We start from the raw sequence: 22,897 nt of genomic DNA on the forward strand, positions 1-22,897 counted from the left end.
ACAGCGAGTGGACGCAGCATGCCAAGGGGCTGATCACGGTCGAATTTGACGTCCCCCCTTCTCCGCCTAGGACGACTAGCTTCCTCGGGGAGTCGGGCTACACGCGGCGGGTCGATCCGGAAGACCTGTTCGCCGAACTGCGCATGCAAGGCGTGCACCACGGGCCCATGTTCCAGAACACGACCAGCATCGTGCAGGACGGCCGATCCAAGGAGCCGCGGTGCGTGACCACCATCGAGGTCGCCGACGTCGGGACCAAGCACGTCGTACACCCCACGACGCTGGACTCGGTCATCATCTCGTCGTACGCGGCGCTGTCCGGTTCGGGCGCGAGCAACGACAGCGCCATGCTGCCACAGTCGATCCCAGAAGCTCTGGGTCTCGAGCCACATGGCCACGACGGCCCGGCCACACCCTTCATGTGCAACACCAAGGCGCCGCGCCAGGACGCGCAGGGCTCCGAGGCGCACATCTCGGTCGTTGACGGCGCCGAGGCCGTCATCGAAGTGCAGGGTTTCGTGTGCCAGTCGTTGGGGCAGAGCGCGGCCGTGGACGCCGAGGAGAAACAGCCCCTGGACCAAGGAGCTGTGCGTCAAGGTCGACTGGGCGCCCGACGTTGCTCTGTCCCTGGGTCTGCCCGGCGCGACATCCGCCGTGAAGAAAAAGTTCAGCGTGTCGAAGGATTTGGATCCCGCCGACTGGGACGTGCTGATGGCCCTGCGGCGGGTGTGCGTGTACTTCTGCCACGACGCACTGCAGGTTCTCACCGAGCAGGACGTGGCTAACCTCGCGCCGCACCATGTCAAGTTCCATACGTGGATGAAGGATACGCTGGACGCCGCGGCGGCACGTCGCCTGGGCGCCGACAGTCACACCTGGACAAGTGACGACCCGCAGAAACGCCAACAATACACGACACTAGCGGCCACAAAGAGCGTTGATGGCGAGCTGATGTGCCGGCTCGGTCCCCACTTTGTGCCCGTGATGCGAGGTGAAAAGGCGCCGCTCGAGATTATGATGGAGGACCAGCTGCTGTACAAGTACTACGCCAACGCCTTGCGGTTCCGGCCGGGATTTGTCCAGTTTGCCGCCTTGCTCCGGGCCGTCGCCCATAAGAACCCCCGTGCGCGAGTCTTGGAGATCGGAGCCGGCACCGGGCGGTGCCACGCGTTATGCCCTCTCGACGTCAGACCCGGACAAGGAGCCCGGGCCGCTGTACGACACTTGGCACTTCACTGATGTTTCTTCGGCCTTCTTCGAGGCGGCCCGGAGCGAGTTCGGCGCCTGGAGCAACTTTATGGAGTTCGATCAACTTGATATCGAGAAGAGCCCCGAGTCACAGGGCTTCAATCTCGCGAGCTACGACATTGTCGTCGCCTGCCAGGTGCTGCACGCAACCAAGAGCATGGCCCGCACTATGGACCATGTGCACAAGCTGATGAAACCGGGCGCCACCCTTCTGCTTATGGAGACGACACATGACCAACTCGACCTGGGTTTCATTTTCGGTCTGCTGCCCGGCTGGTGGCTGAGCGAGGAGCCCGAGCGCCATTCCAGCCCTTCGCTATCAATTCCGATGTGGGACAGGGTCCTCAAGGGTGCCGGTTTCGGCGGCATCGATGTCGAGATCCATGACTACGAAAACGATGACGATATGTACGCCATTAGCAGTATGCTGGCGACTGCTTCCCCGCGTCAATTCAAGCTGGCGTCGGACAGTGTCATCGTTGTCACCAGTGACAAGGCGCCCCCCCCTTCCAACTGGCTCCAGTCTCTGCGGGAGTCCATCGCCAAGGTCACTGGCGGCGCTCTTCCCGCCGTCCAACCCCTAGAAGCACCTTCGGCCACGGCAGAGACATACAACACCAAGATATGCGTGTTTGTGGGCGAGATCGAGCAATCGATCTTGCACACCCTCGATTCCGCCAGCCTGCGGAGCGTCAAGACCATGGCAACCGCCTGCAAAGGGCTTCTCTGGGTAACGCGCGGCGCTGCAGTCGAGTGCGTGGATCCGAACAAGGCACTGGTCACCGGGTTCCTGCGCAGCTTACGGAGCGAATACGTGGGCCGTTACTTCCCGACCCTCGACCTGGATCCGCAAACACCGGTGTGGTCCGAGTCGGGCATCGCAGCCATCGCCCACGTGCTGCAGACCAGCCTGGGCACCGCGGACGACGTCTACTCCATCATGGCCGAGCCGGCGCCGGTAGACAACGAGTTCGCGGTCCGCGACGGGCTCATCCTAGTCCCGCGCCTACGCAAGGACCTAGCGCGCAACAAGATGCTGACGCCCGAAGCCCCCGACTGGACCATGCCCGAGTCCATCCCGGAGGCGCCTCTTTTCCAGGAACAGCGCCCGCTGCGGCTGAAGGCTGGCGTTCCGGGTCTGTTGGACACGTTGGTATTTGCCGACGACGACGAGGACATCAGCGGAGATGCAGACACGGTGGAGATCGAGCCGCGGGCATACGGGCTCAACTTCCGCGACGTCATGGTGGCCATGGGCCAGCTGCGCGAGCGCGTCATGGGTTTGGAATGTGCCGGTATCATCACCCGCGTGGGCAGCGAGGCCGCGGCGCAGGGCTTCGCCGTCGGCGATCGCGTCATGGCGTTGCTTATCGGCCCCTTTGCGAACCGCGCCCGCGTCAGCTGGCATGGCGTTGCGCATATGCCTGAGGGTATGACCTTTGACGACGCCGCGTCGCTGCCCATGATCTTCAGCACCGCCTATGTTGGTCTTGTTGATATCGCGAACCTTCGGCCCGGCCAATCCGTCCTTATCCACGCCGCCGCGGGAGGTGTCGGACAAGCAGCGATTATGCTGGCCAAGGACTACCTCGGCGCCGAGGTATACGCTACCGTCGGGTCCCAGGAGAAGCGCGATCTCCTCACTCGCGAGTACGGGATCCCCGCCGAACGCATCTTCAACAGCCGTGACGCGTCCTTCGCGCCGGCTGTCCTGGCCGCTACAGGGGGGCGCGGTGTGGATGTGGTGCTCAACTCGTTGGCTGGCCCGCTGTTGCAGGCCGGGTTCGACGTGCTCGCGCCGTTTGGTCACTTCGTGGAGATTGGTAAGCGGGACTTGGAAGGGAACAGCCTGCTCGAGATGGCCACCTTCTCGCAGGTGGCGTCCTTCACGTCCCTGGACATGATGTCGTTGCTGCGCGAGCGCGGGACCCACGCGCACCGGGTTCTCAGCGAGGTCGCGCGCCTCGCAGGAAGAAAGGTGATCGAACCGATCCACCCGGTCACCGTCTTCCCCATGCAGCAGGTGTCGCGGGCTTTCCGGCTGTTGCAAACCGGTAAACACACGGGCAAAGTTGTGCTATCGGTCGCGCCGGATGAGCAGGTTCGGGTGCTCCCACGAGCGCCGGCGCCGAAATTGCGGCCCGATGCGTCTTACCTGCTTGTGGGCGGCGTGGGAGGCCTCGGGCGATCCATCGCGCACTGGATGATGGACCACGGCGCCCGCAACCTCATCCTGCTATCGCGAAATGCCAGCAAGCAGAATGCAGGGACCTTCATCACGCAGCTGCGCGAGGCCGGCTGCCGCGTCGTGGCCATTAGTTGTGACGTGGCCAGTGAGCAGTCCCTGACGAGAGCCCTCGATAGGTGCAAGAATGAGGAGGGGCTGCCACCGATCCGGGGCGTCATCCAAGGCGCCATGGTGCTCAAGGACTCTATCCTCGAGCAGATGACGCTCGACGACTGGCAGACGGCGATCCGGCCCAAGGTTGCGGGTAGCTGGAACTTGCACTCCAACTTCACCCAGCGCGGCTCGCTCGACTTCTTCGTCATGCTCTCCTCGTTGTCGTGCATCCTCGGGTTGGCCAGTCAAGCCAACTACGCAGCCGGCGGATCGTACCAGGACGCGCTGGCACGCTGGCGGCAGGCCTCGGGGCTGCCGGCCGTGTCGATCGACATTGGCATTGTCAGGGGCGTCGGTTACGTAGCTGAATCCCGCGCCGTGTCGGAGCGCGTTCGCAAGCCCGGCCAAATGCTCGTTCTGCCCGAAGACTCGGTGCTGCGGGCCATTGGCGCGGCCGTCCTGCACCCCCTCGAGCAACCCCAGGTCCTTCTGGGCCTCAACTCGGGACCCGGACCGCAGTGGGATCCGACGAGCGAGTCTCAGATGGGCCGTGATGCCCGCTTCGTGCCCCTCAAGTATCGCAGGCCCACGGGGGCCCAGGCGGCGGGCCAGCAGCTTGGTGACGCCGATGTCAAACCGCTGTCGGCGCAGCTGCAGGAGGCCGGTTCGCGTGACGAAGCGACGCGACTGGTTGGTGACGCCATCGCCTCGAAGCTAGGGGACATTTTTATGATTCCCATCGATGATATCGACCTAGCCAAATCGCCGGCACTGCACGGCGTCGACTCGCTTGTAGCGGTGGAACTGCGTAACATGTTGATGTTGCAGGCCGCGGCGGATATTTCGATTTTTAGTATCATGCAGAGCGCGTCTTTGGGGGCTCTGGCGAGTGACGTGGTGGCAAAGAGTAGCCATGTCGAGATAGCTGCAGGGGCGTGATTCTGGTTGGCATGGTGGTAATTGATGTACCTATTTGATAAATTGATGCGAGAAATTATGGATGATGATGGAACTGAGGTTGAGTACGATTCCGGGGGGATTCGGGCTCGAGTAACTGCAGGTAGATGGGGCGAGTGGGGTTTGTGCTGCGAGACAATCAATTGATGAGGCCCCTAAACATGACCGTCGCTTTCTATCATGCGTGTATCACTCTTATCACCCAAAATCTTTGACATGGCAGGTGGGCAGAAGTTGTTAGGAGCATGGCGCCGGTAAAAGATTTATTGACTTGGAAAGCACACAAGCTGGCTGGAAACTAGTTCTGTAAATTACGCCGTGCCTACCGAAGTAGGTTACCGAGGACTCGGGGTTATCAATCACATAATATAAAAGACCAATGATATACAAGTTTGGGTTATCTATACCTCAGTCCTTGGACATTTCGCTTTTTGCAGACATCGTTGTTTTATCAGTTCCCAACCCATTATCCACATTTCAAGGATGTCCGTGTATGCCTGGAGGAACGTGCGAGGAACGAGTACTTCCGAAAGGTTCCTTTGCCTGGAGGAACGTGCGAGGAACGAGTACTTCCGAAAGGTTCCTTTGCCTGGAGGAACGTGCGAGGAACGAGTACTTCCGAAAGGTTCCTTTTCCGAGAAAAACCATGCTCCAAGCACGGACCAATTCCGCCCCATAAAAACCCCATAAAACGCCCCATCAAAAAAAGCCGTGCCATTTCTCCCTGTAAACTGTGAAGATTTACTGTCATTATCCTAACGATTGTGGAAGCAGCCATGTTGCTTTGCCCGGAGGAACTTGCCTCTGACGATGAGCGTCTCGAAGTTGGGCTTGGCAGTGGTGGTGCACGGACGGTCTGTTGGGGTCTGTCGGCTGTGGGGCTGGCCCCGGTTTATAAGGGCCAATGAGACGGCGTACCCCCGGGCAGGTTCGCCGACGACCACGAAAGGATGCAGATTGCAGGCCAACACGGCAACAAGTTGAGAAGGAAAATATTAATTGAAGCAGCTTATTCCGCTGGAAAAGAGCTCCAAAACAGAGCAACGGCAAAGAAGTTTGCTACGATTCGGGCTCGGGAACCCCAGGGTCTCGCCAGAGCGCCGCGCCCTCTACGTCATCGGTTTCAGTCCCTTGGCCAGATTCAGGCATGGCAGCCCATTCTTGAAACCACGACTCGTGCCTGTGGTCCTGCTCGAACCGCCGCCTGGTCTCCTCGCCCCGCCGTTCCAGCTTGAGGATGGCCTCCCTCATGTCTTTGTCCAGCACATTCTTGGGCTCGATGAAGTCGCCGCGCCCCGGTTTCCGAAACAAATGCAGCCCGTCCCAGCTCTGCGCCCTCGACAGCTGCACGTACAGGCTCATGAAGCTGGGCCGCGTCGCCGTACCGCTGGAGTGGACGCCTTTGAGATTGACGAGGACGTTGGAGAACTGCTTGCCCTGGCTCTTCTGATCTGTCATGGCGAAGGCCGGGGTGCAAAGAGACCCCGTTCGGTGGGTGACCCACCTGAAACCTGGCTTGCCCCTCCATCTGCCTTCTTTGCCCCGCATATGGCTCGGGATGGCGACCGTCTTGCTCTTGATCAAGATTGTGCCGTTCGGGAGCCCGGGAATGGCCAGACCGGCGGTATCCTCCGACTCGAGGAGGACGGCCACGGGTGGCCCGAGATGGAGAGTCACGTCGTTGGCGAGCGCGATGGTGCCGGCTGCGAGGTCGGGGAAGATGTCGACGGCCTTGAAAGGTGCCCCGTTGACCACCTTTAGCCCGACAAACTGGTTGCGAGTCACCACCACCGGCATCCCTTGAGCGTAGAAGAACAAGCCCGGGGTTGGCAGCTGGGAGTCGTCTCCGTAGCGAAGCACGCGGCACAGCTCTTCCACACTTAGTCGCTTCCCCGAATCGGTATCGTGCTTGGCCACAAAGATGGAGATGTGCTTGCCGTGGGCACGAGCCCACTGGACGACGGCCGCCATGTTCATGTCCCACCGGTCTTGGTTCAGAGGCGTGATGGCTCTCAAGCCATCTACGAAGGAGGACTCGCTCGACGGTGTATAGACGCGCTGACATAGCCGCTGGAAGTCTAGCTCGGTTTGCTCGCCATTGCGCAGGCGCGGAAGGAAACCCCGCAACCTTGGACAGCCGGCCGCGCGGACCTGTTCGCGGAGGATGACGACGTTCGTGAACTGGAGGAACAGCTTATGCGCTGCTAGGTGCTTTGCAGCGCTGTCCGGTCTCTGTCCACCGGGGTCCCTAGGCGTTGGCAAGAGGAGGCTGGTCTGCAGGATGGGGTCGAACTGGAAGAAATCACCAAAGAACATGACCATTGGGATCCCGCCGAACGGTCGATGGTGGTCGTCTCTGTACTGCTTCAGGCGGCTGTCCACCGCCGCGAGCGTGAGACCGCCCACCTGGCTGATCTCGTCGATAACCAGCATGATCATGTTTTTCCACCGCAGCTTCTCTTCTTCCGAGATGTTCCTTGCTGTCGCTGCCCTGCCCTCAAACGCAATATTTGCCGCCGAGTGCAGCGTCACTCCGCCGATAAGCGCGGCCGCATTACCGCTGGCGCCCGTCAGGAGCAGCGTGTGGAGACCGTCCTTCAGCCGGAACATGTCCTTGATGGCGTGTATGACGCGAGACTTGCCGGTGCCGCCCTCGCCGCCGATGTATTGGAAATGCTGCCGACCCCCTTCTTCCTGCAGCCGTGTGCCGCGCTCGTCAAGAAACACCGCCGGTAGCAAGACTGCCATCGACTGGAGCTTATTCAGGGTCCAGTGCCTTGTGAGGCCCAAGGCCACATCGACGTATGTTGCATAACGTCCGAGCTCGAGCCACATCCGTCCGCCCGGACCGACCCCTTCTGGCGATATTTCGCCTCTGTGGACGGGCCACCGTGGGCTTCCGTGGGGCTCGCCGGCATGCGCAGAAGACGGATTCGATTGCTTGCCCTGGATCTTCGCCGTCACGCTGCTGTCATCTTTCTTCTGGACCTTCAATACCGCGTCGATCTCCTCGCGGCTGGGCAATCCCATGCCGCGGAAAGGCGAATCTTGGAGATCCTGCAGCATGGTATAGAAGTGGCGACCACGCAGGGCCTTTCTCTCCCCGAATGCCATCCCTCTCACAATACCCGTGAATTACCATCACACTACCCGTGAATCCATTGCTGCCGACATGTCTGCTCCTCATCCCACTGTCGTTCACCCGATACCCCCCGTGCCAAGTAAGCGACATCAAGACATTACCGGTACAGACCTCATCGTCACCTACCACTCGGACTTGGGCCAATGCGAGATCCTGCCAATCGGCTCCCGCTACACAAGCGCGGGAAACTTCAAGGCCGGGACCTTCCTACCATTCATCCAACCCGCTTGTATTGAAGAGCTCTACCCGCGCCTCCTGAGTACCGAAGACAAAGACGGCTCGGGACTTCCGGTGATACTCTCCATGTTCAACACCGAAGCGAAAATAGCAACCCTGGAAGAAGATTGGGAAGGGAAATGGTTCAGCATCGTCGCCCGACTTTTCCCAAACAAACTCACATTCCAAGGCGTAGGATTCAGCGGGTGGGAGACAGACGAATCGCAGTCTGTACAGGTGGCACTGGCACTGCCGCGCGATGACGGCTTAACTCCGTACGCGCTATTACTTTGCACTGAAGCAGAACCTGGCTGCTAACACTTCCAATTGTCATCCCCCGCCGGCTCGGTGGTCCTGACGAGACAGCTCTCTGGCCAACCACTTCGGCACATGTGTCCTTTGCCGGCCCCGTCGAGCTAGATACCTTCCATATCAAGCAAGGAGTCTGGCCGGAGCCGCTGGTCAAGACTTCGGTGTTCGCCAAACTCGGGTCTTACTTGCAGCCAGAGAACGACCGCCCTCCTCGCGAGGGCATACACATATGCCACGTCCTCGTTCTCTTCCCCGTCGACCAGCAACCCTGGAAGTCTCTGGCCGGGTGGATGCGGACCGCCGCAAACCCCTTTCCTAAGGGGTCGTGGATCACGTGCAGTGGCCGACTCCTGGGGGTCCTAGACCGCGACTGATCCAAGGCTCTCGGAAAGTCGATCCTACTGTTCGAATTCTGGTGATTCTCGCCGACAATTGGGAACTCATTCGGCAGAATTCCCCGTCAACCAACAATACACCCACGCCGAAATCATCGGACCCTGTGGGCAACTTGCCAACGACACCACGATCGCCTGGCCCCGGAGCAGTCGCAAGCAGAAACCCGTTCTCTTCACTAGGCCGTGCTCAAAATCCCACTTCCTCGCCTCAGAATCCATCTTCCTCGCCTCAGAATCCATCTTCCTCGCCTCAGAATCCATCTTCCTCGCCTCAGAATCCATCTTCCTCGCCGGTTGCCCCAGAAACCGCAGAACGCGAAGCGACCAAACCACCACCCAGCCCTGGAGCACAGCTAGACTCGATCACGGCCGATCCCGATCAGATGCCCACAGTTCATCTTCAGGTATATATCACCGCCTTACACAGCCACGGCTCACCTAACTATTGATCTACATGGCGACGACTCGAACGATGCTTCGGACACAGAAGAATTATTGGACGCTCAACCCGTTTCGAGCAGCAGGACCCCGACAAAGAAAAGAAAGGAACCAAGCTCTCCGGAACCGGCCAGAAGCAAGTGATCCACAGCGGGAAGAAGGCGCGGCTGTATGACTAGCTTTTGAGGTTGACCAAAGAACTGCTTTTGCTTGCTTTCCCAACATTCGTCAACCGTCCTAAAACTGATCGACCAACCATATTCTGATGCCGCTATGGGTTACCTGCGCCGGCCCGTTCCTCCAGGCTTCCTTTGGCGTGCCCGCGCGCAGCGGGCACGGTCACTCCTGTTGTATTGTACAACACCTACGAGTGCCAAGACGTGGCTCAAGTCCCTCACCCCGGCAATCGCACACTCCACCTCTCGCACACTTCCAGCCCCGCATTCCTGCCCAACCATCCCTCGTCCCGTCCAAGGTCAAACCACAACAACTTAGTTAGTCAATTTTGGTCAAAAATTCACAAGTTCGATATCGTTTTAATTGCTGGAACTAGGGATTTTATGATGGCTAAGAAATATACCGAAGAAAACCTCCAAAAAGCCATCAGCGCCATCAGAAACGGAAGCATGTCCGTACGGAAGGCAGCCGAAGAGTGGGGCGTACCCCCTCAACCATTCAGTCCCGGATCAAGAAGGGTGTCCGACCCAAGGGCGAATACGAAGCTACTGTATTGCAAAAGCTTTCGCCTACCCAGGAAAAGCATCTGGCGGCCTGGATCACGATACAAGAGGACTTAGGCGTCCCGGTTTCCCATCGCCAGATTCGCTTATTCGCCGACCGTATCCTCCAGGCAAACGGCTCCTCAGAGACGGTCGGGAACGGCTGGCTTCCTCGATTTTTCAAGCGCCACCCAGAAGTTAAGACCAAGAAGGTGAAGCGAGTTGACTACAAGCGCATTGAAGGGGCAACAACTGAGGTTATTAGGACCTGGTTTGAGAAGCTTGTGCTCCCTGCTATTGAGGACATCCTGCCCGAGCACCGGGGGAATATGGACGAAGTTGGAGTGATGGAAGGTATGGGAACAAACGGTTTATGTGTTGGAAGACAGGAGACCAGAGTTGCTATCGCCAAGAGTCCAGAAAACCGGATCTGGATCACGATCATCGAATGCATCACGGCAGCGGGTAAGTCGCTCCCCCCCCTGGTTATCTATGAGGGCGCGGACGTTCAGCAGCAGTGGTTTCCTCGCGATCCACGCCTCTACAATGCTATCTCACGTTGGAGGTTTACGACAAGCCCAAACGGATGGACAAACAATGATATTGCGCTTCACTGGTTGAAGGAGATTTACATCCCTGGGACAGCAACAACAAAGAGGCGGTTGTTGGTAGTTGATGGGCATGGGAGTCATGAAAGTGATGAGTTTATGTGGGAGTGTTACGCCAACAACGTTCACCTTCTTTTTTTACCTCCACACTGTTCCCACGTCCTCCAGCCGCTCGACCTTACCGTCTTCAGCCCCCTGAAGAACAGCCACCGCCGTTACCTGAGCGATATCATCCTTCAACGCAACGGACTCCCTCTCAACAAACAGGACTTCATCGTCGCCTATGCTAGAGCCAGGGAAGATCTGATGTACAGCAAAAATGTCAGATCTGGATGGGAGGCATCTGGTCTCTGGCCCCTCAACGTCGAGAAGCCTCTCGCGAGTCGCTTTGTCGACGTAGGACAACCCAGACAGGTTTCCACGCCTCGAAAACGACGCCATCGGTCACAAGAAAGTCTGTCGAAGATCACTAGGCTATCATATAAGACTGTCCCGACGCCTAGACGCAGTCAAGATATCTTTAAGTTGTTGTACGAAGTTAGCCCTGAACTATGCGAGATTTTCAGGACGGACAACACGGTCAAGATCAGCTTTGATAAGATCGCGAAGCTTGCTGATGAGACAACGATGGAAGTGTTGAATTTGCAACTGAAACTTGAGGCAGTTGAAGCTCAGTTGGAAAGAGTGAAGCCCGAGAAGAAGAGGAAGGTCAAACTGGATCCCAACGTCAAATTTGCGACTATTGTAGATATTATCAAGGCGAAGTTCGAAGCTGGGGAGCTTGTAGAGACATCGGACGCTTTAACGGACGTCGTCCTACAGGGTCATTGCAGGATGTCAGCGAGTATATGGATTTAGGCAATGTTGAAGTTGTTCAGGAGAGTTGTCTTCCACATGTGCGAAGTGGGTCAAAGTGTGCGATTGGTGTTGCACAAAACGGGTGGCTGAAGATACGGTACGGCGGGTCAACGACAGGGGCTTATTGGGCCCACCAGACTGGGCCCAATGCAGCGTTTCTCAGGGCACAGAGGATCTCCTTTCTTCCAGTTACATCAATCAGACTGTCAGACAATTGCATCACGGATTGAAGCCTCGTATCAGTGACCTTACTTGCACTAACGTTGCGCGCCCTGTTCAGAAGTATCGCTACTCTGGCTGTTGGATTTCCAACAATTGGTGGTGTGTGCGATTGCCGGGGGTGGGGACTTATCATGTCCGGAACTGATTTGTGGTGGGCGAGGCTCTCCTCGATCATCTGGATTTACTACCTCTCAGGTACTATGAGCTGAGGATACACGTGCATGAAGCAGGGCGCCTTTTTTGGCTAGTCGGTGCTGCCTGACCAGAGCCTCACGCATGCAGCCAGGCATTGCTAATTTTTATTTTGACCTTTCCATTTCCAAATTCCTTGGATTATTTGCGAGTCCTTCTCCCATCCTCCCGAGTCCCAGGCTACCACCCATTGTTTCTTTCCTGTCATATCCGCTGGGCTGTTCCTCACCAATATCCTGGCGAGTTCCGAGGCCCGATACGCAGTTGATCTCAAACGATCAAAGTTCTTGCCCAGGGACATAGTATTGTCGCTCCCTATCGCACTTCCTACCCGTATCAAAAATCCCCTTGACAATCCAGGCACCGTCTGTTTCGTCTGCTTGGATAATCCTCGAGAGGGACAATACGCTGTTCAAGTGCAATGTCTGAAATCGAAGCGCTTGAGGACAATGATCGGAGTGAGGGTGGGTCGAGAGTGCCGACGACAAGCCCCGTTCTGACACCCCTTCCGACACTTCATCCGACGAGACACCTTCCAACTCTACGGAGAGCCGCAAAACCAAGAGTAAACTGGGCATACCAATTTATATGCCACTTCAACCTTGGGATGCCATCCTGGAGGACGACCGAGCCGTATACATTGGAATGGTTGAAGTATGCTTCCAGCATCTTGGGAGGTGGAGAAAGTGGCTGCCTTTCTACGGTGTGGTGAGCGTGACTGAGGTTCTTGTGAGTTCAAAAATGCCTAACTGTTATGTTTGATGATATTCTGCGCACTAACCGGAAATCTCTGCAATGATAGTTTCAGTTCGATGGCAGAATCAGTCACGGTCGTTTCTTTGGTCTGATGACATCGGTAGATATCGAGAAGACCAAAGAGGACTACCAACAGGCCATCAAGAAGTACCAAAGCTACGACAGTGACAGTGACGACACCCGATACCCGGACGAGAAAGTTGCTTCCGCCTTCACGTTGGCACAAAAGTCCAAGGAACGTCTGCGGCGGATACCATTGCACTACCTATTCACCACTTGCGCCCGAGACCCCGCGAGTGCAAACGGCTTGGATACCTTGTCTGGCATGACGCACGGCAGTTGCATCTACTCAAAGTTGTAAGGCCTTTTGACACGCTACTATGTCCTTCATGCTATTTCACTAACATCGTAACGACAGCGGACGCGACCCGGTGGAAATACCATCAATGAACGAGCCTTGGAAGGAGACAACCCCAATCAGGGCCCTTCATTTCGTGTTCGGTTGGCAAATGGATCGGATCAAGCTGGAACTTCCGTATTTGGCTTCGGTCGGGGTTTTTGGTATTGGCCTAGTCTGGCTCGTCGTTTTGCTTTCTCGGGGCGCTGGGTTTGACTGGAACGGTGCCCTGGCCCTCGGACAAGTGGTTGCGGCATCTGTTGCCATTCTGATAACTTCTTTGTGGTATTAGGTATTGGATTTAAGGCTGTCTCTCCCGTGGCTTTGGGGGGCGATATTCAAACGCTGGGCCGTGACAGGTCCGAAACGACATTAACCGTGGGCTCTTCGACTTCCACATCACTCAGCGGCAGCAATGCTGTGTGGACACAATCACGGTCTTGGTGGTGTTGAAATTTCTCTGCGGATTGTGTTTATTTTCTACCTAACCAGTCGAGATGTGACTCGCTGACCGCGAAACACCGCGATGGAGTCCGGCACTGATCCGATTTCTTGCCAACGCCCCAGCACAACAACCCTCCTCACACCTGAACAACCCCCTCAGGCCTCTTCTCCAGCGCAGGAGCCGGCTTCTTATCCGCCAGGCCCGACTCGAACACACTCTCCTGATACTTGGGGGCCGCCACCTGGTCACCGACGCGGTCCATGCCCAGACTGCCGTGCACCAACCTGGGCACCCAGCCGTCGATGACGTCCTGGGCGAAGCTCTTGACGCCGTCCATGGCCTCCTCGCCGCGCAGCATCTGGCGGGCACGGATGGTGCGCAGGATGGCCAGCTCGTCCTCGGTCAGCTTCTCCAGGTCCGCCTTGGTCTCCACGTTGGGGTCCGCCTTGACCCGCTCCAGCTTGTCCAGCACCCCCTGCCGCGCCTCCGACGAGATGTTCTCGAACGCGTGCAGGCAGAACTCGACCGACTGCGAGATCACGCCTTGCGTTAGCTTGCCGCTGGCGTCGGCGTCCGCGAGGCCTTGGATGACTGTTGTTGTGGGGAGTTAGTTGCGGTTTCTTTTTGTTGTTATGGATTTATGGTTAGGGGATAGATGATGGATGGGCAAACATACTCGGCCGGAAAAAGGAAAACGCCCTATCAAAACCATCCTCGTCAAAATCGCTCAGGACTGGCTCGTTACCGCTGCGGATCTGTTTCAGGGCTGTCATCACGACCAGCAGGAAACGCGAGTAACTCTCGCCGACCCTGGCCGAGTGGCACTTAGCCGCTTGGAACTCGCTGCAATCACCTCGAATGGAGGCCTGGATGGTCATGGCAGCCGAAAGGCCACCGGCCAGCGCAAGGTGCACACCGGAGCTGAAATAGGGGTCGATGAAGCATCCCGCATCGCCGACCAGCCGGAAGTTGGGGCCCGCGTATCCTGAGGCGCTGTACGACCAGTCCGAGGCGGCCTTGATGGTGGGAGAAACGAGCTCGGCTTCGGCGAGTCGGGCCTCGATCTCCGGGGCCAGGGTCAAACAGTGCTTATAGAACTCAATCATAGACGGCGAGCCCAGCCCTCTCTTGCGCGCCAGAGACAAGTCCTGCCGCATTACGATACCGACGGAGAGAGTATCGTCATGGAGCGGGATGGCCCAGCACCAGCCGCTCTGGTCCGTCAAGGCCTCGAAGAGGGGGGCGCCCTCCATATGCGTGCCCGGAGCATACGTCTTGGCCCCTTTCCAGTAGCCCCAGTTGGCCTGGTTCTTAAGTGCCTGGTTGAACTTGCGGTTCTTGAGATATTGGGTAGAGATGATGCCGTTGCGCCCGCTAGCATCGACTATGTAGTCGAATTTAATCGTTCCGGTGGCCCCATCCGCCTTGCGTGACCAAGTGGCCGAGACTGCTTGTCCTGGGTTACAGATTCTCTCATCTGCTGGGAAATCCGGAGCCGGGATGAACTGGACCGAATCGACCTTGACACCCTGAAAGGTATGGGCGCCACTCTTTTCAGCGTGGTCAAACATCAACTTGTCCGATTCGGAACGGATCACATTCCAGGAATAGCCATTTGGGCCGTTGACGGCAAGGAAGTCGGTGTCTGTATGAGGTCATTAGCTGGCAGCCCAAAATGAGTGAGCTTTTGTATGCTTTTAACTCACACCCCGCTCGTTTATCGTTCAACTTGAATGCTGCACCATTCTAACAATCATAGCGTGATGTTAGAGTCCAGACCTGACAGTACATCGTTGTCACAGTAAACATTGTAGTGACTATAACATGCCTTTCTACGGAAGCCATGGTTGTCAAACGTCTTCTCGAGATCGATAAACCGGATGAAATGACGCATCGAGGCAAGCATCGATTCGCCGATGTGGTACCTCGGAAAGGTGTCGGCCTCGAGCAGAACAACATCGGTCCCTTCGCGGGCAAGGGCTGCCGCCGTGTACGAGCCAGCTGGGCCACCTCCCACCACTAGCACGGTACAGGACTCAGGGATAGACATAATGCCGATTGCTGTAGACTTTGCAAACAAGGGTAGATTTGGGCTTGCTGGTAGGTTGTAGGTGGCTACTGACTAGGTCCTGTATGTGGCAACGGGCAGTGATCTGGCGTTAAGCTACAAATATGTCCAGCAACCATTTCATACACAGGCACTTTTTCACCGGTACCAACTGGAAAGATACATCTAGCAGGCCTCGTAACCATCCAACCCTTGGCTCCTACCCAAGCAGTCAGCCAGTGAGCCAGTCACCCAGCAGGGGAATCATATCTGCGACTGAAGCCAAGGCTGGATAATTCCGGTGGAGCTTTGTTGAAATCTTTTCTCCGGTGGTCTCGGCCTGATCCGAAAGTCCGGACTCCAGTAGGAGAAAAGAAGAGGTGGCGGTGTGATGCGGCTCGCCGGGGTAAGAAGTCCGTACCTAACTTGTAAGTACCTACTTCCGTAAGCCTGTGATTACGAGAAGCTCGGAAATAGACGGAAGCATAGGCGAAGTCCCGTCGGTGCGACCATGTCCGTGGCCGGGGCTCGGATTCCGGCCGCATGGAAAAGAGGTACTCGGGGGGCCGCGGAGAGACATTCCGCGTCATGCACGGAATCCGTTTCCGTCCGTCGGATTCCGTCTCGCTTTGCCCGCCCCCCACCCTAGCGCCCGATGCAACCTCGGTGGGAGGGTGATGTCAGATGGGGAGGGGGGAACTTTGTGGGCATTGGGACAAAACAAAGCGTGGATTATTGACCAGACGGGAAGAGGGACATTTGTGAGGGAGTTCAAAGATCTAAAATGTGGTTTCACGGAGCTACTGCTGGTGGCGCTTGATCAAAGGGACAAAGTCTAGTTACACGCGTGACGCCTGTGACACCTCGGCCCGCCCCGTCATCATATGGGAGCGGATAAGCTAATTTAGGATACGTTAGTTCAGGATAAGTTAGTTAGTTAAACCAGGAGAGCGCTTGCCACTGCCACGAGGCCAATTTTGGGCCATCACCATCTATTCATGTCACCCGAATGTAAAGTGGTAAAAGAGTTTATAAACCCCGTCGTGACACAGTGCATCCAACGGGGCAACTAGGTACACGTACGAATACATACGAAGTCCAGTCTATCTAAAAACTCCCTTTAGTAACTCCCTGTAGTCTATCCATGCCTAGCCAATTTTAATGATTCATAATGTTCGCGTGCTAAACTGTTGATCACCTGCACATCTCTCAACACCCGGCGTATCTGCTCCACCCCCCCGCTGGCACCCACCACCGAGTTGCAGCGCGCTGACAGAAACACGGCCGCGGATGTGAGCGCATCAGGCAAGAAGGGGTGAACCTTGAAGCAGCTGAGCGAGGGGACCGCCCGGGCCAGACGCACAATCTCCAGCGCGGCCACCGCGGCCCGGCGTTCGTAGGCGGCCGCCACCACCTGCGGCTCGAGCGTGTGCCACGAGGCCCGCTGCACCGTGTTGCTGAGGAACACGACGGCGCTCTGCGCCAGTATGTGCGCGAACAGGAGCATGGGCTCGTTGTCGACCGCCGCGCAGGGTGCTAGCATCTGGATTCGCTTTTCGACGGCCGATGCGAGCCACTCTTGATGGGTCCAGAAGTCGTAGGGGGGTTTGGTGCCGCTTTCTTTTACGGAGGCCCGGCGGTGGGCCATGCAGCGTCCGTATAGCGCCGCCAGAACGGTGCATTCGGCAAAGGGTGATAAAGTGCTCGGCTCGTTTTGTGCCGTGGCTGCGGGAAGAAAACTGACGTAGATGGGTTGGCCGTTTTGGAAGTTTGCCTCGGGTGCTGGCAGCCGCGTGCGTATCTTGACGTGGTGGTTAGCAATCGATCGTACATGTAATGAAAGGTGTGTGATGTCCACGGTGCTTACCATCTCCTCCTGCAAAGTCAACGGCCACTCGCTCCGCAGGCAGAGAAAACGGTCAAAACTAAAGGCCAACCAAAACGTTCGTCTCCTCTCTTCGCTGTTTATAAAACCCTCGTCCGGCTCGTGATTCGTACCCCCGGGAGAAGTCTGCGCGTCATCGTGGGCATCGGCATCGTATAAGCGCGCCATTTGCACGAGCCGGAATGCACGGCCGGCCGTGAGCATGGCCTGGTGTTCGCCAAATCGTAAGAGCTCAGCGTAGGCTAGGAGTAACCACGCCTGGATGTGTTCGAGGGGGATTTCGTCTTTGGATGTGACTCGTGTCTGGCTATGACTTTCGAGCAGATGGCGCGTCTCGGCGCAGAGGCGGTCGACGAGATCACCCCAGTGCGCCGACATGGCCGCCGCCATGGTACGCATAGCAGATCGTAGACAGGCCCGGGCTGGTCCGGGATTTTCCTCGGCCGCCCAGGCAAAATAACGACGCCGGTGGATGATGGGGCATACTGGATGCACCCGGTCAAAATAAAGTTGGTCCCTGAATCGAAGCTGTTAGCAGAGGTTGTCCAATGCGGCTGAAAGCGTGAGGTTACCGCACAGGTCAACTCGCATGAGGTCCGTCAGCTCGGACGGCGCAGTCATCGATCCGGGACCTGCATCGACACGATCCGAGTGGTCCATGAGTATGGTTTCCGGTGCGTCGGGCGGCAACAAGACACAATCGAGGTCTTGCCAATCCATACAATGTGCCCATACAGCGAGGTCAACAATGGCGCTCGTGGGCTCGGAACTGGCACCTGTCGAGGTTATTGATGATGATGATGTCGTTGTTGTAGTTGTACTCGGGGCCGCCGACGTTACACTGCTGAGAATAAGGTTTGGGCCGTTTGGCTCTCCATCCAACGCGACCTTGTGGGTAACCTCATAGTCCATAGACACGGCATGGTTTTCGGCTCGTGGGGGATTCGGTTCCTCCTCGGGGGTAGTTTGCTTCGGTATTATCGGCCCGCCGCCGGAGTCGGATCCAAATTGCTGCTCTAGTTGCCATTGAAGCGCCGCTACAGAGATTAAAAAGGTTGGCAACGGTTTCCTGCATACGGTAGGCACGAGGTACGATTGGCGATTAAGATGTGAAACACCGACATCGAGAGAGCCAGTAGTAAAGCAAAGGGGTGGTTAGAAAAGGGGTGGGAGCACACAAACGCCACCATTCGCATGGCAAGAACGGAAATGAACGAACCGATTTGCGATCGCATCGCATTCAGTTGCCCCTTTTTTGGCCCCCTCTGTTGCCTCTTGTCAACAATCACACATGTTGTCCCAGTTTCGGTGCAGAAGCCGCACTTGGGACGCCCCCGGTCGCACCGGGCTTTTCGTCGCCGGCATTCCTCGCACGCGAAGCCGGGCTGCTGCCGGAGTCCTCTCCCTTCCATGTTAGCGACGATGGCAAGGCGGTGTTGAAACCTTACGAAGCCCAAGATGAAGCTGCCTGTGACGGCGTATCCACCGTAGATAAAGGGCAGGGGAGGCGAGTATAAGACCAGTGTCTGGTTTCTGATATCAAGGCATCCTGGACCCCAATCGCCTAGCCTTCGCCGCAGACTCACAGACAGACTAGCAGCACAGTGCATATATCCTTGTAGGGGTCACAGCGCCTTGTCGAAACAGAAACCAGCTCTACATTTTACGGTTGCATACCTTCCTACCTTAACGAACGTGAATACGGTTGAAACCGGGGGTAGTGGGGGTAGGGGGGGAAGGGGGGGAGGGGGGGAGTGGAGTGGGCAGTGATCTGCAGCTGCGGTCACAGGCTATTTTCCCCCCCAACCCCTGTTTATGGCGTTGGGGCGGCTCTCAAGATGATTCACCGAGCGTTGCCAAGGAGCCTGGATTTACTGGAAACGAAGAAAAGGAGGCATGGTGGTGTGATCGCACACCTGGTTCTCGGGCCCTGGCTGGCCTCTCGGTTCCCTCCAGCCGGAATACGTCGCTCACTGCTCCCTTCGGAGACTGATGCCCCCTTTGGGGATACGGTGCGCCGGTAGGATTCAAGATAGAAGGTTGCGTTTGGTCCTCCAACGGAAACCTATCTGTCCGTCGGCAGGGACGGCAAAAACCGGACGGCCAACCAGAGTCTGTTTCCAACATCCTTTCATGTACGCAGAGCGGTTTCGGCTGTCAGCCAGCCACCCCCACTTCGGATGGCGTGTCAAAGCATTCGTTTAGCAGCCTCTCGGGGCAATAAACCCCCCCAATGAACAGCGTGGTTGACTACGCGGTGTCTCCCCCGGCTCACACAAGAGCCGGCCCCGAACTCAGCCAAGCCGATTCCCGGGAAGAGGGTATTCGATTGGGTGAAATTAGAGTTTTGGACAAGAAGATTCACCAAGACATGGCGCATTTCCCACCCGTCTTGGCCGATCACGGCACAGGTCCACTCGCTTCACATCTGGTGGCGCTGGCAATGATTGGCTCTGGTGCTGTTGACGGATTTTGGCGAAGCTTTTTGGTCTCGGCGAGTTGTATCCCGCCGGTGCTTACTGCGTCTGTACTGCGTATATACCGCGTATTGTAAATAATCATGATTCGGGAACTCGGGCCCGTAGTGCCAGCGAGGTTAGGCAACCCCGTGCCGTCACTCCCGCAGAGACCACCTCCGCAAGCAAGGTTACCCCCCCAATGTTTAATAAGTGGGACTAGGTACCATTCGCTAGGCTGATGTGAGCTTAGTATAATATGTTGCTGATTCATTGGGGTATAAGTTGCAAGCGGGGCTCCGAAGACTCGCAGGGATGGAGGGAATCCTGGCCTCGAAAGGGGTCGCATATCCAGCTCGACACATGTTAAGTCAATCTGAAGAGGGAAAGGGTAACAGAAAAAATAACACGTCCTTCAGCATGTAGTTCTTGGGTACCTAGGTGCCTAGTAAACATATCAGTACTCCTAGAACATTTCTCCTCTAATTATATCATTCCATGTGTGTTCATCAATATCCCCTGTCACTTCTTGATCTGGCATTGCTGGGTGGTATCTCCTGAGTACGAATATGAGCACCGAGTACTCGACACGACAACCCCCTTTCCCCACCGCCCCCACCATCCCGCAACCTTCCCACGATAGAAGACTTGGCTAAATCCTACCGGTTCAACTATTTTCATCGTTTAATTCACCCCGCTTGGTGTCGAGACCAGGGGCCTCTTGTGGCTTCTCCGCAGTGATAGCGTTGAGTTTCTTCACTTTCCGGACATCCTTCCACCCCAGGCCCCAGGCAAACACTATAATGCAGGCGCTGGTGCCAATTCCGAGATACATGACATGGCCGATAGCTTTGCAGTACGCCTCTAGTGCGGCAGCTAGCGCGGGGCCTGACACAAGCGAACGAACCGAGTCAACCCCTGCGTCAACAATAAGGTCGGGGGAAACACCGATTGCGGCCACCCGTTTCTGAAGCTCATGGCGGAGGCTGTTGCTGAATATGGCATTCGCGCCAATCAGGGATGCTGCCGCGCCGATATTCATGGAGAAAATAATGATGGACATAGCAATGGGTATCTGTGCCGGGGGGACAAGGTTCTGGACTGCTATATAGGGCTATGGTAAGCGAGTTAGTTAACAGGTGAATTGCGCATGTTTCTGGCGGTGGGGCAGCGAAGACTCACACCGGCGGACACTGTGCCGCTGCCAATGCCGTAAAGAAGCTGATAGCCAATCCAGGCCCCAACGGAAGCAGTCGGAGTTAAGAGGGACAGGACTCCGTATCCGACGGTGGCTAACGTGCCGCCCAGCAGGATCCATGGAAGGTAGTAACCAAACACTTCAACTGTGTTTCGCCACACACACCAAGTCAGCCAAGAAAACGAGCTCACGCGGGAAGGAGACGGGAGGATGCCGCCATATGTAAGCCGGGAACCACTTACTCATGCTGCCGGAGATCATGGTGAAGAAAACCAATCCGAGCGTGACTGGCAACATGTGGACACCGCTCATCAGGGGGGAGTCGTCGAGAACCACTTGAAAATAGATGGCGAGATAGTAGTCGGCAACAAGAATGCTGGAGAGAACGAAAAATAAAGTCATCGCTGCAGACCAAATGACACGATGTCTGAGCATTGCGAACGGTACCATGGCTTCATCTCCCTGGCGGTACTCCCAAAACAAAAAGACAACGAGGGTCACCGCAGCCCCGACTAGAAGACCAATGACGGTTGAGCTGTTCCAGGGGTGTCGATTTCCGCCGAACTGAAGTCCGAGGAAGAACATGATGGCGGCCGGGCAAATAAGGGCAAATCCCACCAAATCCAAGGATTTGATGGCAGTGGCGAGAACCTGCCGCACAGGAGGCTTACGTTTGGGCTCGGGGACGTCTTGGAAGAGGAGGCACCCGGCAACAACAGCACCAAGGGGAAGGTTGATGTAGAAGCCTGGATATTAACCAACGGCCCAGTTAGTTGTAATTAAGGCCGAAGCAAGTAGGTAGTGTAGGGGAGTGAAGCGAAAACAACATGACTTACACCACCGCCAAGAGACATTCGTGCTAAAGGCGCCTCCGATGATAGGGCCCGTCGCCAACCCTAACTGGCTCAGGCCAAGGTTCACTCCCATAAAAAGCGGCTGTCTCCGGGTTGGTAGTGCGGCGGCGATGGTACTGAGGGCGCCAGTGGCGATGCCCGAAGACCCCAGGCCGGCGATAGCCCGACCGATGATGAACATGACAGACGACTGGGCTGCTCCGCAGAGTGCCGATCCCACCTCGAAGATGAGGAAGAAAACGAGAAAACACCACTGGGTCATGGGGCGTTAGATGTCACAGTTCAATGTGGAAAGGGGAAGCCGCGGGCTTTGATTATTCATGTCTTGCCTTGATGGAGAAGTAAGTGTAGATCTTGCCGCTCAACGGCTGGAAGGCTGCGCTGGCAAGCTGGTAGGCGCCGCCGTACCAACCGATATCCACTAGGGCGTCAAATTCCGATGTGATGGAAGGGGTTGCTGTGGACATGATGGCGAGATCGAGATACACCAGGAAGTAGGCCAGGACAACGGCCGTCAGGATGTAGGTGAGTCTGAAGCCTTCAGGATACTCATGCTTGTATTCTTCCTCGTCGGTGGGAGTGCTCGCCTCGGCATCATCTTGTTTTGAGCCTTGTAGAGAAGGGGTTGATAATTGGTCAGGCGACGGTGTGCTATCGGTCTCCTTCTCTCCCTTGTCTAGTGACCGTGTTGGGGAGGTTGTCGCGGCCATTACCGCAAAGAACACAAGCAGTGTTATCTAGGTAGGTCGGTAAGTAAGTAGGTAGGTATGGTCCAGGTCCTTGATTAGAGTTCAACAGTGTTACAAGTTGAGGTCGGCAGTTCACATAACACCTCGAAAGCCTCTTCCGAGAAGCACAATTTGTGGTTAACAAGCACATAGTTATATTCCCTCGGCGACTTTACAAACCTAAGTATATGATCTGTTCCATGATGTCCTAGATGTGGCCCTTGATCTTCCGGCCTGTCTATCGCGCCGCCAGACTCGTTTCAAGACACTGCAATTTCACGAACAGAGTGGCGGACTCCGGTCGGACAATTGAGCCGGAATCCGTTCTAATTAACTTACCACAGTTACCAAGAACCGGGTGTTTGAGACACATCGAAAGCCGAAACCCGATGTCTATGTCCAGTCCAATCCATCACAATCCGTCTATCATCACGGCATCCCCTTTTCCACAGCTTTGACTCTGCGGAAGTGGTAAAGAATGTT

At 56.5% G+C, this 22,897-nt stretch overlaps 6 protein-coding genes across 6 annotated transcripts in view; 2 read left to right on the forward strand and 4 right to left on the reverse strand.

Annotated features, from left to right (window-relative positions):
- CHGG_07638 (uncharacterized protein) overlaps window positions 1-4,528 on the forward strand; it is a gene marked incomplete at both ends in the record, with an annotated part of 8,046 nt that extends 3,518 nt beyond the window's left edge. Inside the window, 3 exons of the mRNA XM_001225293.1 lie at window positions 80-665; window positions 760-1,123; window positions 1,191-4,528. Coding sequence (XP_001225294.1) covers window positions 80-665; window positions 760-1,123; window positions 1,191-4,528 — 4,288 coding nt within the window. The remainder of the gene's footprint in view (window positions 1-79; window positions 666-759; window positions 1,124-1,190) is intronic.
- Window positions 4,529-5,605: 1,077 nt separating this feature from the next.
- On the reverse strand, window positions 5,606-7,778 carry CHGG_07639 (uncharacterized protein; the record flags this gene model as incomplete). Its single annotated transcript, XM_001225294.1, has 2 exons — window positions 5,606-7,603; window positions 7,686-7,778. The coding sequence occupies 2 exons, from the start codon at window positions 7,776-7,778 to the stop codon at window positions 5,606-5,608; spliced, it is 2,091 nt and encodes a 696-aa protein (XP_001225295.1).
- A 1,544-nt stretch (window positions 7,779-9,322) lies between these two features.
- On the forward strand, window positions 9,323-11,234 carry CHGG_07640 (uncharacterized protein; the record flags this gene model as incomplete). Its single annotated transcript, XM_001225295.1, has 3 exons — window positions 9,323-9,543; window positions 9,650-10,233; window positions 10,414-11,234. 3 exons carry the CDS (start codon window positions 9,323-9,325, stop codon window positions 11,232-11,234), a joined length of 1,626 nt encoding a protein of 541 aa, XP_001225296.1.
- Window positions 11,235-13,382: 2,148 nt separating this feature from the next.
- Window positions 13,383-15,296, reverse strand: CHGG_07641 (uncharacterized protein; the record flags this gene model as incomplete). The annotated part of the gene is made up of 3 exons (XM_001225296.1): window positions 13,383-13,837; window positions 13,923-14,891; window positions 15,026-15,296. 3 exons carry the CDS (start codon window positions 15,294-15,296, stop codon window positions 13,383-13,385), a joined length of 1,695 nt encoding a protein of 564 aa, XP_001225297.1.
- A 1,135-nt stretch (window positions 15,297-16,431) lies between these two features.
- On the reverse strand, window positions 16,432-18,590 carry CHGG_07642 (uncharacterized protein; the record flags this gene model as incomplete). Its single annotated transcript, XM_001225297.1, has 4 exons — window positions 16,432-17,094; window positions 17,161-17,695; window positions 17,756-18,215; window positions 18,398-18,590. The coding sequence occupies 4 exons, from the start codon at window positions 18,588-18,590 to the stop codon at window positions 16,432-16,434; spliced, it is 1,851 nt and encodes a 616-aa protein (XP_001225298.1).
- Window positions 18,591-20,301: 1,711 nt separating this feature from the next.
- On the reverse strand, window positions 20,302-22,396 carry CHGG_07643 (uncharacterized protein; the record flags this gene model as incomplete). The annotated part of the gene is made up of 5 exons (XM_001225298.1): window positions 20,302-20,748; window positions 20,817-20,977; window positions 21,075-21,578; window positions 21,669-21,939; window positions 22,175-22,396. The coding sequence occupies 5 exons, from the start codon at window positions 22,394-22,396 to the stop codon at window positions 20,302-20,304; spliced, it is 1,605 nt and encodes a 534-aa protein (XP_001225299.1).
- Between the last annotated feature and the right edge of the window lie 501 nt (window positions 22,397-22,897).

This window comes from Chaetomium globosum, genomic scaffold, assembly GCF_000143365.1.
Source record: "Chaetomium globosum CBS 148.51 scaffold_5 genomic scaffold, whole genome shotgun sequence".
In the NCBI taxonomy this organism is placed as follows: Eukaryota; Fungi; Ascomycota; class Sordariomycetes; order Sordariales; family Chaetomiaceae; genus Chaetomium; species Chaetomium globosum.